General features: G+C 40.1%; 1 protein-coding gene across 1 annotated transcript in view; it reads right to left on the minus strand.

Moving 5' to 3' along the window:
- Positions 1-15,314: 15,314 nt before the first annotated feature.
- The window catches only part of LOC126419154 (transcription factor ETV7), a 106,815-nt gene continuing 101,861 nt past the window's right edge, over positions 15,315-20,268 (minus strand). The window contains exon 3 of the mRNA XM_050086265.1: positions 15,315-15,535. Coding sequence (XP_049942222.1) covers positions 15,315-15,535 — 221 coding nt within the window. The remainder of the gene's footprint in view (positions 15,536-20,268) is intronic.

A 20,268-nucleotide genomic window follows, 5' to 3' on the forward strand; every position in this document is an offset into this window, starting at 1 on the left:
AGAAAGGAAGGAGGAAGGGGATTTATCGACATAAAAAACCTACATTATGGACAGGTAGACAATTTAAGAAAATTCTTTCTAGAACGAGCAGAAACTAGCAAAATACACAAAGCAATCACTCATATAAATACATCGGCTACACCACTGCAATTTCATAACCACTTCTACAACCCTTTAGATCACATAACATCAACAGATACGAAGAAAGTAAATTGGAAAAAGAAAACACTACATGGCAAGCATCCGTACCATTTAATACAGCCACACATCGATCAAGACGCATCCAACACATGGCTAACAAAAGGCAATACATACAGTGAGACGGAAGGATTCATGATTGCAATACAGGATCAAACAATAAACACCAGATATTACAGCAAGATACAACAGATAAATGCAGACTTTGCAAACAACAAATAGAAACAGTAGATCACATAACAAGTGGATGTACAATACAAGCAAATACAGAATACCCCAGAAGACATGACAATGTAGCAAAAATAATACATCAACAACTTGCCATACAACATAAACTAATAAAACAACACATTCCCACATACAAGTATGCACCACAAAATGTACTGGAGAATGATGAATACAAATTATACTGGAACAGAACCATTATAACAGATAAAACAACACCACATAACAAACCTGACATCATACTCACCAATAAAAAGATGAAATCAACACAACTAATCGAAATATCCATACCCAATACAACAAATATACAGAAGAAAACAGGAGAAAAAATTGAAAAATACATCCAACTGGCTGAGGAAGTCAAGGACATGTGGCATCAGGATAAAGTTGACATTATTCCAATTATACTATCAACTACAGGAGTCATACCACACAATATCCACCAGTACATCCAAACTTATATATACAACTACATCCAAACATATATATACAACTACAGAAATCTGAAATTATTGATACATGTTCAATTACCCGAAAGTTCCTAAATGCAATGTAACATATACCGTACAGTTAAAAGGAAGTCACGCTTGATCAAGGTCTGCGTCACTTTCCATTTTTAACCAGACCTAAGGTCTGAGAAAGGAAAGAAGATAATAATAAAAGAAACACGGTATTGGGAGAACACAACTTGCCCCTCTAGATAGATGGAAGGGTGGGAACATCTTTCATTGCGGAAATATGAACTGGTATTTCAAATGAAACTGTAGAGAACCAGACAGCAGACAACAAGAAGTCAAAATTGTGTTGCTGCAGCCTTGGAATCCAGCAGTCAAACACTGTAGTGGATGTCCAGTCAGTGATTAACAGGCGAATAGAGATTCAGATTGGGGTAGAAATACTTTGTTTGAATTTATATTGTTGTAGCATAAGAAATTAGTATAGTATGTGGTTACCTATCACTAACTGTTTGTGTCATCTCAGGGTTGTAATGATTATGGTGGTGTCACTCAGCTTGCAGGAATTGGAGTGTCACATGCAGATATGACATTTGCTTGATTTACGGCCACTGTGTGAAGAAATAAGGTGAGAGACAATGCTACAGATTCAAATGGAGCAATTTTCTAACAAACCATTAGTTACAAGATTATGCAAAAGCATGCTCCCCTGTCTTCTGTCATTTTTTGTCTGATAGAAGTGGGACATTTATCATCCTACTCCTTCTTTGACATATTCATGTTCTTTTTTTCTTAACTTGGCCATCTATTCACACATTGTTGGCACCATTGATGACCATTTGTGTTACTGTAACTGGTTATGCTAGAGCTCCATATTTTCTTGTGTTTTCGCCGGCATTTGTATTGTTTCCACAAAGTGGATGGATGCCTGATGCAATCTCAACCTTTTAGCTTGGTCTGTGCTAGTGTACCACAGTGTTTCTTGTGAATGCTTCTTATCAGAGTATGCGTGCCAGACAGTCAGGTTCTTTTTGAGGAGGCTTAATTGACAGCATAGACAGTGTGAGTCATCTGGAGAGGCAGTGCATCAAGCAACATAAAATAAGTGGACAGACCAAAAATAAAGATCTTACAAACAACAACATGGATGACAGGAGTCTGTAATTTTGTATACTAACCATTGAAAGAAGTGTGGGAACATCATATTCTAATACTGCAAGCAAGACATTCTATATCATGTCACTAATGCACAACCACGAGTTTTAGGGAGAGAAAATAAAGCAGTGAGTCTTAGTGAAATGAATCATGTTTGTTATGTACCACTGCATGATTGAGCTGGGGCACCTTCTAAACAAAATTGAACCCATTGTCACTGGGGTGATCTACTACATGGAAGGGTTGAAAAACACTTAAGTTCTGGTAACTCTTTAGTCAATAATATATGTTCTGTGTCAGCTTGACACTAGATTATAAAATTTAGCTATCACTATTGGCTTTTGTATGTATGTCCACAGGTTGCACTGCTGTTGTCCAACCATGTACACCACCACAATGAATGTTCCAAGTAGTTTACGAAATATATCCGCAGAGTATCTACACACATACACCATAGTGTTGTAATTATAGTTTCAAATCTGTCGTCAAGTGCTTGTTAGAAAAAGAGAAATGTAACTTACTGGTGGAGTGAATAGTTAAACATATTCTTGAGAACTAACTGAGTGTGGGAGATGCACGTTACTGGGATTACGCATGCTGCTGGAAGGTAAACAGCGGGTTGTAGTTGTTTTCAAAGTGCACAGTGCACCATGGACAGTTACACACATTACAAAATGTACTCTCCTTTTTCCAACATTTTGATACTTGTAACCCATGATATAAACATTACAAGTATTAGTTAAGCAAGTGCACCACTCATTTTTATTATTAGATATTAGGGAATTCAGTTTATTAGAGGCAAATTATCAATGCCTTTCTTTTATTTGTAAATTATTATCCTAAATAAATTGTCACTAATTGATTAAACTGAGGATATGTACGAGCCGTGTGCATAGTTGTGCGTAGCGCACGATGGCACGTGCACATGAAGCGCCGTGTCAGTGTAGCCTGGCTGCGGAGCAATCTTGGCAGTCGGGCAGACAGCGTGACATCTGTGGTGGTACAGCTACAAAGTGCTTCCTCCCCTGGGCACAACCATGCCTGGAGGATTCCCATCAGGTTAACACCTCTTTGTCAGACTATCATGATTCACTACTGCGATATATCTCTGTATTCAGATCCGACAAACTGTGCAAATTCCTTCTCGATGACTGAGTAGCAGTGATTCATTACCTTCAGGCAGCCTGTAACCTAATACAGCTCTGGACCATAACATTACCTGCGATAAGAACCAACTTATATCAGTGACAACACACTTGTTGTTCAGCTCCTTCGTTCTTTCTGAACCTATCTTGCATAGTGTAGAGCCATGCTTAACACACTGTCTGCCTCGTGAGCTACTCACGACGAAGGAGGCCAACTGAATGAGGTACATAATAGACAACTGGATCAGAAAACTGTTTAGTGCAGCCAATACGACTGAGTGCAGAAACACTCAAACTGACAGTCCGTCACCCCGCACTTCGAGCATGCCAACGCGAGTCTACAATTCGGCCCTGTGCTGCTTTTGAGAGGAGGGAAGAACATCCGGTACTGCTCACAGCCGTCATACACCAAGAGACAATATTGCAAGAAGGTTTGTGCCACTGAGCCTAAAACAATATGCTTATACTACAGCTCCTACCACAATTCACCATTCACAGTGATAGTGTCGTGTGAAATGTAATGAAGGGTTATTGTGAAATGATGTGACACTTTCAGCTCTACGATTATGAGTTTCTGAGATTTCCATTTCTCAACTCACTCAAATGCCAACATTAAATCTTTTGCTGAATCTGTGAGATGTCATATGTAACAACTGTATTTCTCTGTAATATCTTATTCTTAATTTTAGTGTCATAAGACTGGCGACCACATGTGTATTCTTTTGTTGACTATGCCTCCACTGATATCATGCATCTGTTATTGTTGTCACAAATATTTAATGTTTACATTTCACGTGCTTACCATTTTTAACTTCATCATTACAAAGTTAACATGTTTCTATTTGTGTTATGGCACATATTTAACACAAATACATTTTGTTTCCATGTATGAGCAACATTCATGTTTAGCTTTGTGTTTATACACTATAATTCACAGTAGGTACTTACCCTGTAATCCACTTGAACTACTTATACAGGAAATATATTCACAGTTGTAAATATGGAATGATGACAATTAAAATGTGTGCAGGACTGGGTGGGACTCTCACCCTGATTTCCCACTTATCGTGAGTGGTCACCTTACCATTTGGTTATCTAAACACAACTCTTGGCCCAAGCTTCCTTATGTTATCAACCATTTGTCTACCACCTGTACTCATACATCCACTATGTATATTCTCGTACAGAGCAGACATTTTACTTAAAAGTATCTTGCCTGGTGTCATCGGATGCATACAATATTGCAGTACCAGTGTAATTCTGAATTACAATGCATGACACTGGGCAAAAGACATTCAAGTAAAATGTCTCCCCTGCACGGGTATTTACATAGTGGATGTATGAGTACAGTTTTTATACAAATGATTGATGCCATATGGAAGTTCGGATCTGGCTGTGAGTCATGCTTGGACAGCCAAATGACGTGGCGACTGCCTACAATAAGTGGGAAATCTGGGTTTGAGTCCCGGTCCAGCAAAAATTTTCATTATCGTCATTTCATACTACAGCTGATGGGTGTCCATATTCACAACTGCAAATACATTTCTTGTATTTTGCAACAGCTGTAGTCACCACAGTGCATGCATGTCTGAAGGAACATTGCATCATAAGTTGGAACAATACAGGTATTGAATGGTTGCTTATAGTAACTAGCCTTTATTAATGACAGATTGTTTCATCATTTATCACCATTGTCAAGTATCTGGAAATGCAATTCAGTGAAAGTGTATAAAATGTGAATGTCGTTTATATTAAAGTGACTATTTTGTACTCACATCTAGAATTATGTGACATCTGTGTTACATCTTAAGTGAACTGTGTTAACGTCCAATGCTTTGATGAGGTGGTAAATGATGTAAATGTATTGAAAGTAATAAGTTAATTATAGTTACAACCATAATTGTTGAACCCTGTTCCAAAATAATAGAGTTATTATGGTTCCACCCATATCTGTCAAACCCTAATTATCGTATTATTTTCAATGCATTTATATAATTTACAATCTAATAACTGTATTGACAGTTAAAAAATAGTTCACTAATGATGTAATATGGGCGTTATGTCATTTTATTGTAATTAAAATACTGACACTTTAATATAAACAATGTAGGCCTGCACATTTTATACAGTCTCACCAAAGTTATATTCAGAGGTACTTGACAATAACGATAAATGCCAACACAGTTTGTCATTAATAATGATTAATTATTATAAGCAGCTGTTCAGGTGCAACTTCCAAATAGAAACCTGTTGACTCTTGTAATTATAATCTGGGAGACCATATTTTGTGGAGGTACAGAAATTATTTAATATTTTAAAATTGTTTTGGACATATCTTCCCTGGCTTCACTAAATGAGTTAAGTTTGTTTCAGCTGAATTCATTTCATTTAAGTTTTAGTTATTTTAATTGTCTTAAATGTGTGATTGTTATGCTTGCAGGGTCCATATGGTCCTATCATATGCAAGCAACATCCAGCCTTCAATTACTTATGAAGACAGATAGTTTGAGATTGTAACCCATGTTCAAAACTAGGCACCATCAATAAATAAAAGAGACTTATTAATGTAATTTATGACAGAATCCATACCTCTCTCTCTCTCTCTTTCTATTTATTTATTTATTTTTTAATGAAGGAAAAGCATTGTGAGCCTAATCCACTTTCAGCATGCCGAAAGCCCAAAAAATTTAGTAATTATTAAACTGGCTTCCATTTCTGAACCATGCCTCCTACGACTTTGACCATGATACTGCAACACTTATTTTATGAACAGTTGTTGTTCCAATGTTATGATGTTTCCATTATGCGTTTATATTTCAGAGCTCAAACTGTTACTGATGCACTCAAACAGCAATACAATTAAAGACAAACAAAAGTTAACAGTGTTTCATCAGAACATAAGAGGCCTAGACTGTAAGCTGGATCAGTTCACAGCAAATATAGAAGACACAAAAGGTATAAACAGTGCCCACATTCTGTGTCTAACAGAACACCACATCACTGCTGGTATTGAAGTTGTCCCTATTCCCAACTATGTCTTGGCAACGTCTTATTGCAGGAACTATATGGACAAAGGAGGAGTAGCTGTATATGTAAAAAACAATGTCTTGTCCACGGCAATAGATATACAAAGATTCTGCTTTGAGCTACATTTTGAAGTATGTGCTATAGAGGTGCCAGACACAGTCTCCAGATTAACAGTTGTGGCAGTTTACAGGGCATCATCTGGAAATTTTAAAGTGTTTGTTAAACAATTAGATACTCTTTTGTTGTACTTAAGTAGAAAAAATAGGGGCAAGGTAGTTGTTGGGGACTTTAACATAGATTTCTTGGTTAATTCTCCCTGCAAGGTGGAGTTTGAAAATCTCATGTGCACGTACAACCTTGTTCCCGTGGTTAGCTCGCCCACCAGAACCACAACCTCTTCCAGTACTCTCATTGATAACGTTTTTGTTGATCAGAGTAAAGTCAACCATATTAATATTGAAATGGTTATAAATGGTCTGTCTGACCATGACGGACAACGAGTTACTTTCAACAGCTTGGGAATTCCTCTGAGTGACACCTCACTTAGATGGAAAACAGTAAGGAAAATAAGTGAGGAAGCTATTCAAACGTTCAGATCATGTCTTCAGCATACTGACTGGACACCTGTTTATCTAGCAGAAACTGCTAATTCAAAATACAATTTATTCACAATTGAGATAGCAGGTATCTTTGAAAGTGTATTTCCAAAAAAGTCATACAGAGTCCAACCTGCAAGGGCTGCAAAAAAACCATGGCTCACTAAGGGCATCATAGCTTCCTGTCAGAGAAAAAGACAACTCTACATAGCATCAAAGACTTCTAACAACCCTGCTCAGCTAAAATATTATAAACTCTACTGTAAAATTCTTGCCAAAGTAATTAAAAACTCTAAAAGTATGTGTATAGCATCTGAAATTACTAATTCTGAAAATAAAATTAAAACAATCTGGAATGTGATAAAGAGAGAAACAGGGACTGTAAACTACACCAAAGACAAAAATATTGTTTTAACTGTTGACAACTCAGAGATAACTAATAGTGAGGAAACTGCTGAAATCTTTAACCAACATTTTTTAACTGTGCCAACACAGATAGGTTGCCATGGTTCTGTAGATAAAGCTGCCCGTATAATGAAAACTAATTTTCCAGAACCTTTCAGTCAAATAAGTGTACTGCCAATGAAATCAAAAAATCATACAGTCTTTGAAAAATAAACATTCTGCTGGTATCGACGATATTTCAAGCAAGCTGTTGAAGGCTTGCTGTAGTGAAGTGACAGAAGTTTTGTCTCACATCTGCAACACATCCATGCAACAAGGAGTGTTTCCAGATAGAATGAAATACTCTGTTGTCAGGCCCCTGTACAAAGCAGGGGATGCTAAAAATGTCTCAAACTATCACCCTATCTCTCTATTAACAACATTTTCAAAAGTCCTAGACAAAGCTCTGTACAACAGGATTGTGGCACACCTTGGTGACCTGAACATCGTTAACAGTCAGCAGTTTGGTTTTCAAAAGGGAGTTTCAATAGATAACGCAATTTTCTCATTCACAAATGATGTTCTAGAGTCTATAAACAGCAAGAGGCTGCCAATTGGTGTCTTATGCAACCTATCAAAGGCGTTTGACTGTGTAGATCACCAGATACTCTTCAAGAAGGCCTGTCATTATGGAATTACAGGACCTGTAGGGAACTGGTTAAAATCGTACCTCAAAAATAGGAAACAGAAGATTATTCTAGATGTTTCAGATAGTGTATCACAATATACAGTGGACTCTGAGTGGGGAATTGTGCAGCATGGAGTGCCACAGGGATCAGTGCTTGGGCCCTTGCTGTTCCCCATGTATGTTAATGACCTGCCTTTATCCATCAATAAGAAGTGTAAATTTACAATGTTCGCTGATGATACGAGCATTGTGGTGGATAATGTGTCAGCTACTGACTTAGAATCCGAGGTCAATGATATCCTTAAAGAAGTTCTGGGTTGGTTTAGTATTAACTCCCTTTCAATAAACCTGAAAAAACCAATTTTATCCAGTTCCAGACAACCCACAAAAACCCAAAAGAAATAGTTATCACACAGAATGATCAGATGATAAAGCAAGTGTACTTATCAAAATTCCTAGGCGTATACGTGGACAGTAGGCTGAATTGGGAACATCACGTTCTACAAACACTAAAACGGCTGACGTCGGCAACATTTGCTTTACGAATTTTGTCACGCTTCAATGACATTACCATCACAAAGTCAGCTTACTTTGGCTATTTTCATTCAGTCATGTGTTATGGCATCATCTTCTGGGGCAATACACCTGCCGCAAAGAAAATCCTCACAGCACAAAAAAGAGCAATAAGAATCATTTGTGGTGTACCCCCACGAACCTCATGTCGAAATCTTTTTAAACGACTTGAAATACTGACAGCAACATCTCAGTACATATATTCACTGATGTGCTTCATAATAAATAACTCCACTCTGTATGGAACGAATTGCCTACATCATGAACATAACACCAGAAGAAAAGAGGATTTCCACTGTGAGTTAAAGAACTTGACACTTATTCAGAAAGGGGTAAAGTACGCTGGGACGAAAATTTTCAATTCCCTACCCAACAGCATCAAAAGTATAAGAAGTAGTGCATCAGTATTTAAATGTAGCTTGAGAAATTATTTACTTGAGACCTCACTTTATTCACTAGAGGAATTCTTTCAGAGAAATAAGTAAAACCCAGATTGGAAAGATGTTTTTAAATTTTTTGACACTGTTTACTGTTAAACTAATGTAATAATGCCCTAATGTAAAAATTCCTGTTTTTCTCATTTCCATTTTTGGGTCACTTTTAAACCCAAAGTGGGGAGTTTTGATTACTGTTCAAGGTTAAAATAGATGCAATAATGCCCTAAATATGAAACTGCTATCTTCACATTTATGTTGACTAGTTTTTAAGCTAATAAGTGACTTTTGTGCACTGTTATTAATACTATAACAATGTCTTTATTCTATGTATTTTATTATGTACATTGACACGTTCCACATCTGAGTGACTTGCTCACATGTACAGATCTATGGAACAAGTATATAAATAAATAAATAAAATAAACAGATTAGTTGTAAGGGGCATTTGCTAACATTATAGTGGCATGGTATTCTTTTACTTAGTATTGCAGCCATTCAGTTGCTTTTTGTCTTGAGGTCTTTAAGAAATGTAATATTCAGTCATAAAATAACAGTGAGAATACAGAATTATGTAATTTTATCCACAGAGTGTGATAAAAAGCTATGTAAAAGAAAACACTGTAAATTTGTGTATTAAATACTGGAAGAAAGAAATACTATATATGAGTATGTTTGTCGAGATTGTAAATGTAATTTAACTTTGTAATTTCGTATCTGGAGATGAAGAATTCAAGTATAAAAAAATCTGCATTTTCCAAACAGGTTTAGATTTTTCATGATTTTCCTTAGTCGCTCCAGGAAGCAGAAGATTGTTCTTTTGAAAGAGCACACTGATTTCCTTCCCTATTTTTGCAACATTCCCAGCTTGTGCTCCATCTCTAATGACATCGATGTCGACAGGATGTTAAATCTAATCTTCCTTCCTTCCTTCCTTCCTTTTGACAAGTCTACAAGATCAATGATATACCTATCTCTCACATATAAGGGGCGATCAAAAAGTTTCTGTTTGAGGACGTTGCTGCAGCGTATATGCAACCCAGTGACACTCTGATGCGGGTATATAGCCATCGACATGTAAGCAAGGAGTTAATGTGCCCTTCGACCGTAAAATTTTTGATTGCCCCCTGTATTTCTAAAGCAAAGTAACAGGCAGAATATTATGAGTCTCATTATGTTCTGTGGTAAGCCAGCAGTGAAGCTTTTCAATGAACTGGTACATGACACACAACCTGTGAGATAATTGTGAGTTTCTGTGGTTATAATAATAATGAACAATGTTTAAAATTATGATAATACTATCTTCCATTGACAAAAACAAAATTGAGAGTAGCTTATGTGCCTTGGTTCTCTTACTGTTTCAGGAAACATTCTTGTTTTCACTCTGAAAATGTTGCAGTTTGTGCGAAATTTCTTGTTTTTCATATTACTCGTATTAGACACATTTATTATGATTACATTTGGTTCAGTACACGAGAACATATTTTACTTTATTTGGAAGAAATACTCTGTGTGAAAAGCATGTACTGTATTTTTAAATTAAAAACTTGTTTTCTGGACTTCATGGCAAAAGTGACTTAGGGCCTACCTGGTCTTTTCCAGGACACTTTAAATACAGAAAAGTACTTACACACTTGAGTTAGGACAACATATTATTTACATATCTGACTGCAATTAGGCTCACGAGCGACTTTGCTGCGTGACAAGGTAATAAATAAAGAGAAATATGTCATAAATAAAAACGTTTATTTACACATTTACAAGAAGTGCAATAAATTATGACATTGACAAAGTTCACTGAAACCCACACATCTTACATTTCATTTAATAACATATGCTGACTGTATTGCATGAATACAGTTGGACGGTTTTAATTTTTCAGTGCTGTTGGAAGATGAATACACTTTAGAACTCTAGTATTTTGACTGCACTATAAATGATGGAAATATTTAAAAGCATACCAAACTTCTTCCCAAAGGTTGCTGACTCATTTTCTAGGATGAGATAAACAACATTGAAAAAGTAATCAGCTGGGAGACACAGAAGTAGGGCCCGGTCTGTTGCGTCTACTGGAAATGTTCACCCGGCACTGACTGGGACTCAGCGCCACAGAGATTTAGTTAGATTTTTTCGATTGTTATATGGACTTTGTTGGCTTTTGTAAAGCCTAATTTCTTTATACAAGAATGCAGGAGAAACGGTTTTATGCTTACGGTTGAGTGGGAGAAAACACAAACAAAATGTTAGCTTCATTTTTTAAATTATTGTACAAGGATTATAGACGTTTTACGAAATTCCTTTGCTACGTGCACCGTGAGTTCATTGCTCCGTGTAACAACTAGGAACCAGCTTCATTTGCTCTGAGGTGCAACAAACGAATGATTGTGCACAAACACTGTGTGTGTCACACAGAAGAAGCAAAACTGAATATCATTTATTCATTAGTGTTTAGCAGTAACATCACAGAAGTGGAAGTGACATCCTTCTGTTCGTATTCTGTGTGAAAGGGCATTATTCTCTTGATGAGCTGGGGTGAGGGGGAAAGTGGTATTGCCAGTAGCTCTGCTCAGTGCTATGGTCTGTTAGTGTTCTACTTCCTTTCCAGCCAACCCACACTCTTATTATACTCAGTATCCATACAGTTGGTGGGCTGCAACCAAACAAAGTGAGGCTTAAACATAACAAGAAAGCTTCTTAATAAATAATGATATTATAAGAAACCATATTCATAAGTGAACCTCATTCTTCTTAATTCCTGCACGTTTTATGTTGTTTGTTGTACACAATATTAGATAGTTGCAAGATACACAACTGTCTCTAGGAGCACAGTTCTTAGGCCCTCAGATTCACTTATTCATTAGTTATCACAAATAGACAAATGCAGAACATTTGTCAATAATATATAGAGGCAACATCAGTACGACCTAGTGATGGGACAAAGGTCTGTCTGCAACAACCGATTGGCCACCCACCCGACTGACTAGGCGGTTGTTTAGTCCTTTTAGTCTTCTTTTTTTTTTTCAGTCAAATAAAAACAGCCCATGAAACTAGTCTGCAACCATGTTAGTCTTCAGCTTCAAGTTTCACTCAGTGTGAGAGAACAGACTGACACAAGTTTTTCTCGGTTACATCAGCAATATGAATGTGTCTGTGCTTGAGTGATTTCACTTACATGCAAATTTTTCACCCTTTATGGGGGGCGCGGCACCGCCGCCGTAGCCTCCTCCCGCTGCCGCCAGGATCAGGGTAGCAGACAGGGCGAGGAGGTCGCGAGCACCAGCACAGTACTGCCGACGTCAGCGGCGATTGACTGGCCACCGCGCCACCTCCTCACCGTGTCTGCTGCCCTGGTCCTAGCGGCAGCGGGACGCTGACGTGGAGAGCGCGAGACGCTCGGCTAGAGGAGTTTATTTCGTTTCGTTTCGTTTTTATTTAATTAATGGAATCCATCATCACACCTTTTCAGAATAACAGAATGCAAACAACTGCAAAACTTTGAAACTGTTCCTTTCGTCTCCACTAGTATGCTTGCTCAACTTTGTAGCTTACTCCCAAGCTTGTTAGCTAATTTTATCTGAAAGAATTTAATGCACAGCAATCTATTTATCAGAAGAAAAGAAGAATTAGTTATTCGGTACATAATTAAGTGAATATTTATATTGCTTATTTTAACTTTGGCGTGACCGCGGAGATGCTTTCGTGTACACGTGAGGGTAGGGTTATCTATCCTCTGGGGGTATGTGTATATCCCGTATTGTACGAGGTGTGATCAAAAAGTAACGGGAATTTTTTAATTTTGCAGGCTTTATAAATCCGATTTTCAATTTTTTTTAGCATGTTCGTACACCTGTTCCTGGCGTATGGTTGCATTTTCAGCTGCTTTGAATATTTACTTTATTGTTGGTAGTCGAAAAGATGCTAATGTTTTTACTTTCTAACAAGACCGATCAGAGAAAAAAATGAAGTGCAACAAAGCATTCGAGATGCTGACTGTGGCTTTTGGCGAATCTGCTATGAGTAAGACAAGAGTTTACGAGTGGTATAAACGTTTCAAAGAGGATCGAGAAGACGTTGAAAATAACGACTTTCCTGGACGCCCTAGCACATCAGTTACTGATGACAATGCAGAGGAAGTAAAGTAAATGGTTCTCGAAGATCCCATAGTAACTAACTATCAGAGAGGTTGCTGATGATGTTAGCATGTCTTCATGACTCAAGCCAAGCAATTTTTTTCAGATTTTCTGGGCTTGAAATCTATAGCACAAAGTTTGTTCCGAAACTGTTGAATTTCAACCAAAAACAATGTCGTGTAGACATGGCGCAGGAATCGCTGAATGAAGTCACAATGATCCAGAACTTCTGCAGAAGGTTGTAGCAGGTGATGAAACATGAATATACGGGTATGATCAAGGGTCCCTACGGAAACTTCCTGAAGAGCCAAGGCCGAAAAAGTTCGACAAGCTCGATCACGTGTGGAGTTTCTTTTCACAGATTTCTTCGATTACAGTGGGATAGTGCATCATGTGTGCCTTATAGTCGTAAAGTCAATAATTAATACTGATGATTAAAACAAGGTTAGCACGAGATCGCTGCGCTCCACAGGCGATGCTGTCTAGCTTTATGAATAATGATTACTACTTGGAAGTTATGCGCCATCTGAGTGAAGAAATCCGAAGAAAACGACCAGAATCGTGACAAAAGCACTCGTGGAAACTGCATCACGATAATGCTCCCGCTCACATCCCAAAGCCTGTTCATGAGTTTTTTGCAAAAAACAAAACCATTTTGTTGCCTCAGTCACCGTATTCGCCGGACATGGCCCCCTGGAATTTCTTTCTAATTGTGAGGTTGAAGAGAACCGTGAAAGGACGTCGTTTTGCTGCCTTTGGTGAGATAAAAATAGAATCGCTGAAGGAGCTGAACACCGTTACGAAAAGAGAGATGCAGAAGAGCTTCTAAGATTGGAAAAAAACGCTGGCACAAATGTACTATCTGAGGGAGATTACATTGAAGAGGACAAAGTTGATGTCAATAAATTAATAAAGATTCTTGACGAAAAACAGAAATTCCCGTCACGTTTTGACCACACTTTGTGTTACGCCGTCGCCAAGGTAGCCCCTGCGGGCCGGCAACACATCTAACACGACACAGGGCCGAGGTTGCCTATTCCCAAAGGCGTAAGCAATGGTAAACATCGACTGTTTTGGGAAAAGACATTCCGCGTACTACTTCCTGCAGAGGGTGTTCGAGATGGCCTGCAGGAAGTATTACTACACCAACATCTGATGGGCTGACCAATACTATTTCAAGGCTAGAACCAGCACCGGACGCCAGTTCACGCCGAATACCGACCTCGACGTCTCCACGGAAGACTACGTCTTCGCCGTCGGAATAGGACTTGGAATTAAGTGTGTGTGTGTGTGTGTGTGTGTGTGTGTGTGTGTGTGTGTGTGTGTTACCACGGACTCTTGCGGAAAACTTAGAAGTTACCTTTGTTGCCTCTAGTAGGATATTCTTACGGGCTTTGTGATTGTGACTTTTCATTGTTATTTAGTCATTTCCATGTAGACTCATGTAAATAAAAGTTGTGTTGTAAAAACTTTCGAACTGTCAGTTACAACACTTTGCATAGCACTATTTTACTTCATCTAATGAAATTAATACAGACTGGTTCCACTCAGAAGAATAACTGGGTAACTTAGTCAACTAAACCACTAAACAGTGGTCTCAACTGAATGAACGAAACTGACCGACAGAAATACTAAAAAAAGATTGGTTTCGCTGGCAAAGAAAGAATGAACGACTCAGCCAGTACACAAAACACTACTAGAATGAATTGACTGTTTTCATTCGGTTGCTCCCAGAGACTGGTTTCACGTGAAAGAAATGAATGAATAATGTAATCGACATGTAAAATTGTAACCGATTGATTCGACTGTTTACATTTGGTTGCTCCCACAGACTGGTTTCACTCAAGAGAATGGATGAATAATTCAACGGATGCGTGACGCTAGAACCGAATGAGTCGATTGTTTTCATTCGTTTGTTCCCATCACTAATTCGACCTAACGGAAGTCAAACTAGTCAGCGTTAACAGACAGCTTTGTTTACGAGACAGTGAACATCGCCACTCATAACACTGGCAGTCGTGTTATGTTGATGTTCTATATGGTCGGTCATTAGTTTCGAAATTTACTAGCCTATCTCTGTAATTTTAAATAGTCTGAGGTGATGTAACAAAAATCGTTACAGTGCCGTTTCTGCACAAAATGTGTCACAGGTAAACTTAAATCGATTCTGTCAACTTAGTTGCATAACGAGGAACTTATAGCCATAAATACATATCCGTGCTCGGGTCTGCACGACGCCAGAGAGACAGCTGTGCCACCTAAGAGTCCGCTGCGAGGGCGCCGCGTGTGATCTCTGCTGCCAACTCAGCTGCAGGAGTGCATGGCGCGGCCGAGGCGCAGCTGGAAATCCTTGTAGAGCAGCTTGCCGCCCAGCGGCACGCGGCCGAGGAACATGTCGACGGTCATGAGGCAGAGCGCCTTGCCGTTCATCAGGAAGCGGTCGGCAGCCACGTGCGGGAGGCCGTGCTGCGCCTGCATCTGCTGCAGCCACAGCGACACGTGCTCCCGCGACCAGCTCCGAGGGTCTGCCAACACACCACACCCGTACCTTAACTGCACAAGTCGCGCTGCTGAGGTCACTGACAGCGAACAGTGAGGACGTGTTACAGAAACCACAAAATGAGCACAACAACGCAAGGAGCGTAGCAGCGGCATGCGTAGTTCCGAGCTGGCTAGTGCCTGAGTTATGGTAGTCACACCAACATAAGCAACTTATCTTCCTCAACTACTGAGTCGTAAGTACATACGGGGGAAGAAATATCTACCGAGTGAGCCTTCAGATGCAAAGAACATGATTTTTCTTATCAAGGACAAATAATATTGGTAGTACGGTACAAAGTAAGCTTTCCTCTTTCCGTCGTGCAACATATTTGAACTTGTATCCATAGCTACAACGGTTATCCGCCAGCAAAGTATAATACGAGGGCTGGAACTTTAGTAGTGGTAACTATTTATTTACAGCTCGCACAAAACAGATACGTGTTTCAAGTTTTACTGACCTTCAAAGTAGTCACCAGCATTGTGTATAACCAGTTGCCAGTGATGTGGAAGTCGTAGGATACTCTTAGCAGTGCCAGTTGCGTTGAGGGTTCGAGCGGCGCGGTCTATTGCCCGACGAATTTGTAACAGTTCTGAAGTGTTTCCTTCTGTTTAGAAATCACGAGGGCTTAAGTCAGGGGAGTGCAGTAGGTGGTATAGCACTTAGCAGCCCCATCAGTCAAAAAAATCAGTAACAGCTTGCGCTGTACGTGCTTGAACATTCTCCTGCAAAATGATGGTCAGGCTCTGCAGAGTCATCACTTCTGTCTCTAAGCTGGTCGTTGGCTGTCTTCCAAAAATGAACAGCGTAGAAACAGAAGTGATGACACTTTCTGGAGGACCTGACCATCATTTTGCAGGACAATGCTCAAGCACGTACAGTGTAAGCTGTTATTTGTCTGACTGATGGGGCTGCTATGTGCTATACCACCTACTGCACTCCTCTGACTTAAGCCCTCGTGAGTTTAACTCGATTTCTAAACTGAAGGAAACACTTCAGAACTGTTACAAATTCGTTGGGCAGTAGACCGCGCCGCTCGAACTGTCAAAACAAATGACACTGCTAAGAGTGTCCTACGACTTCCACATCGCTGGCAACGGGTTATACACAATGCTGGTGACAACTTCGAAGGTCAGTAAAACTTTGAAATACGCTGTAAACAAATAGTTGCCACTATTAAAGTTCCAACTTTCGTATTAAAGCATAGAGAACAGTTTTGTACCAAAGTCAAGTGACGAAACACACAATAGCCTATGCTACACTCGCACAACATGCACGATACACTACGCTCGCACAACATGCACAATACACCGTGCTCGCTGGACACGTGCAATACGCCACACACACTGTGCATATGTTACCTACTCCATGTCTAACAAGCCCCTAAGTATAAGCGTCTTGTGCCTGCTCTGACACCACAAAAATGAAACATTTCTCTGCATATCCAGACTAGCCGGTGGTGTTTTCTGTGCATTTTCAATGTTTCTATGTAAACTTATGTAGGGAGCAGTTTTTCGTTTGCAGTGCTTCAGTTAGTAATCCTGCAATGATAAATACAGCGCTAATGCCTGAAATACAAGAGTTAAAGGAAGGCAGATTTCCAACACAGGAAAAGACAAAAACTGGTGATTGTGTACACAGAAACAGTACAACTTTGGTGGTGAAGCACGCTACGGACTTGATGTTTGATGGTTTACGAAATTGTTACAGAAAACTAGGCGGAAGAATCCAGCAGCTAGTAACTTCTTAACTCGAAAAATATAAGGAATTCTGCTATTTCATTTTTATAATTCTTTCTTTATATAACACTGCACACGAAATGAAGTGATGATAGACAGATTCGTTTAAACTGCAAATACTCTGTTTAATTTGTCAGTCCTGTTATCTCCAGTTAAGCATTTTGTGTTCAGTTCAAACTAATTTTGTTATGATGAGGAAACTAAGCTGTTTCTGAAGCTTATCAGTGCTGTAATTCATTTTGATGCGGGCAGAGTTTCCTGTAATGAAATCGTTTACTGCTTGAAGAAATCGAGAGCACTCACTCACCAGTTGGCTGCACAGTCGTGTGCCCACCGCATCCCTGAGGCAGAAAGTGCTCAGCTATGTCGCGTGCCCTGCTTCTTGATAGTACGGTACCTTACTAGGCTACCCCAGAACTAGAGAGTCGTGCATGTAAGAAGGTGCAGAATGGAGCATTCTGTTCAGGGAGAGAGTATTTTGCGGCGTCACGTGTGTGGTCTGCAACTGTTACCTACCCTGGCAGGGTGCGCACGAAATAAACCGGTGCCTATCTACGCAGACGGTGTGATAGGGGGAGGGACACCAGTAGTGGTGGGGGTTCTGGCCTGAAAGGTCACCACGTAAAACTGGAGGTGCAGTTTGACAGATGAAGCTCACGCACCGACAGATATCTCGTGTCACTTATAAGCTGCAAGTAGCAAGTGTGAAAACGATTGTATAAACAGTGTATATCAGTATTTCTAATAATGTGTCAAATATAGACATCCAGAGTCAATAGTTTCTCACTAGAGTACTGAAGAAGAAATAGTCATAAAAATAAAAGAGCGACGAAAGCAAAACAAGTCCATACTACCGAAAGGAAATCTCACAAAATAAAACAGGGGTAAAAATTGTAGCATACGAGACAACGTCGCTGTTTGGCAATATGGACTAAAAATAAAATTTTTCTCCCCCTGCTCCAAGTCTTTCGGACGTAGTGAAACCTCGGTACGTACTTGCAACTGTGTCACGCCCCTCGTTTTTATTGTGCAGTTGGAGCAGCCAGCAGTTCCTTACAGCCACTTAAGCACAGTTTTCAATAAGACTTTTGCTTCCTCATTCACCTCTTACAAAGTAAATTTAATGGAATCTCACGTGCCTGATTATGAAGAACTTTCCCCTGCACCTACGTCTAGAAAATGCGTGCTCCTCAAAGAAAGAGATATGACGGTTAGCTTTGATATGGTGTCATTGCTCACGCGGGTTCCCACCAAATACTCTTTAGATTTGCTCTCCCAGTTATTTGACGGCATTGTTGTCGGTTTATTTCAGCACACTCTATCATTGTATTTTTTGTATGATGAAGATTATTTTAACAAGAGGGGCGGTGTCACGATGGAAAGCCCATTAGCTCCAATAGCCAGCCTCTTGATGGAGTGCTTTGAGAACATCGCCCTGGACACGGCTCCTGCAAAGCCTAGTTGCTTTTATCGTTACGTCGACGACACATTCGTTGTCTGGCCTCATGGGCGTGAGAAACTGAAAGAATTCTTCAACCACATCAACAGCATCCATGATAACATCAGGTTCACGATGGAAGTAGAGACGCGCGGTTCGTGACAAGACGCCTCGGACGGATCGGCGACCCCGCGTGGCAGCACAACTGGCTGGCTTGTCTACTTAAGGACATCAATGCTCCCTTTGTTTCTGAACAAACACCCCCCTCTTACTAGCGATCACTACCGAGGGTCACCCCACACGTCTGCCCCGTATAGTATAATGGCTGTGTTAGTGGACTGCGCCCACGGTGCGCTGGACGTTACGAGTGGGGGCGGCCGTTCTCTATGATGGCGTGTCCGGACACCACTGTCGACAGGACGTGACTCACCTGACAAGGCAGAAAGTTTTCATTTATCCAGGGTCCAGTCACGACGATGCTGTGCCCGTTACAATCATAACAGACGATGTGGTTGGGAAACATGGGAAATCGCGGGGGGCCTCTGCTACGTAGCGTCAGTATCAAAGTAACTCTCGAAAGGTGTGTTGCGAAACACTTGTGCCAGCACCAGCATTCTCGTTTATCGTCGGATTTACATCTAAATCTGTACTATCCAAAACATTCTGAAGGGCATGCCAGATGGTACATCGCGTTATATCAGTTATCTGGGTTTCTTCCCATTCCATTTATGTAACCATTGTGTATAACAGGTAGAGTGTAGGAAGAATGACTGTTTAAATACCTCTATGCATTGTGACACAACGGACTGTGTTTATGTGTGAAAGAGAGGGTTTGGTCTGCAAGCGGTGTTTGGATGGTGCGCGCACCATGACGCGGCCGGGCCTGTTCGTGTGTGTGTCGGCTGCTGGGCCGGGCAGTGCGTGTGCGCGCCAGCTTGTGTCGGCCAGGCTTCCGCGCTGACCGCTGCTCTCCGCTTGGCTGGGCCACGCGTTTCTGTCAGAGTCCAAATATACGAACGTGGCGTCAGCTCAGCTACTGAATACGCTAGCTATTGTTCGCATTTGCGCCCATACAAAGCAAACGCAACGAAGGACGAAACGCCATATCAAAGAGGGGAGCGCCACGTGTCTGCAGATATTATTTGTAGCCATTGTTTATAAAAGGGCACAGCAGCGAGTTTTCCCGTAAGTGGCAGTCAGCAAAAGTATAATAATATCTTTACTAATTAACGTATAATGAAGATCTGGCAATCGGCGAGACGCTACGACTGCTACACACACACGATTTATACACTACCGGCCATTAAAATTGCTTCACCAAGAAGAAATGCAGATGATAAACGGGTATTCATTCGACAAATATATTATAACAAATATATTATACTAGAACTGACATGTGATTACATTTTCATGCAATTTGGGTGCATAGATCCTGAGAATCAGTACCCAGAACAGCCACCTCTGGCCGTAATAACGGCCTTGATACGCCTGGGCATTCAGTCAAACAGAGCTTGGATGGTGTCTACAGGTACAGCTGCTCAT

The sequence above is a fragment of the Schistocerca serialis genome, chromosome 9 (assembly GCF_023864345.2).
Source record: "Schistocerca serialis cubense isolate TAMUIC-IGC-003099 chromosome 9, iqSchSeri2.2, whole genome shotgun sequence".
In the NCBI taxonomy this organism is placed as follows: domain Eukaryota; kingdom Metazoa; phylum Arthropoda; class Insecta; order Orthoptera; family Acrididae; genus Schistocerca; species Schistocerca serialis.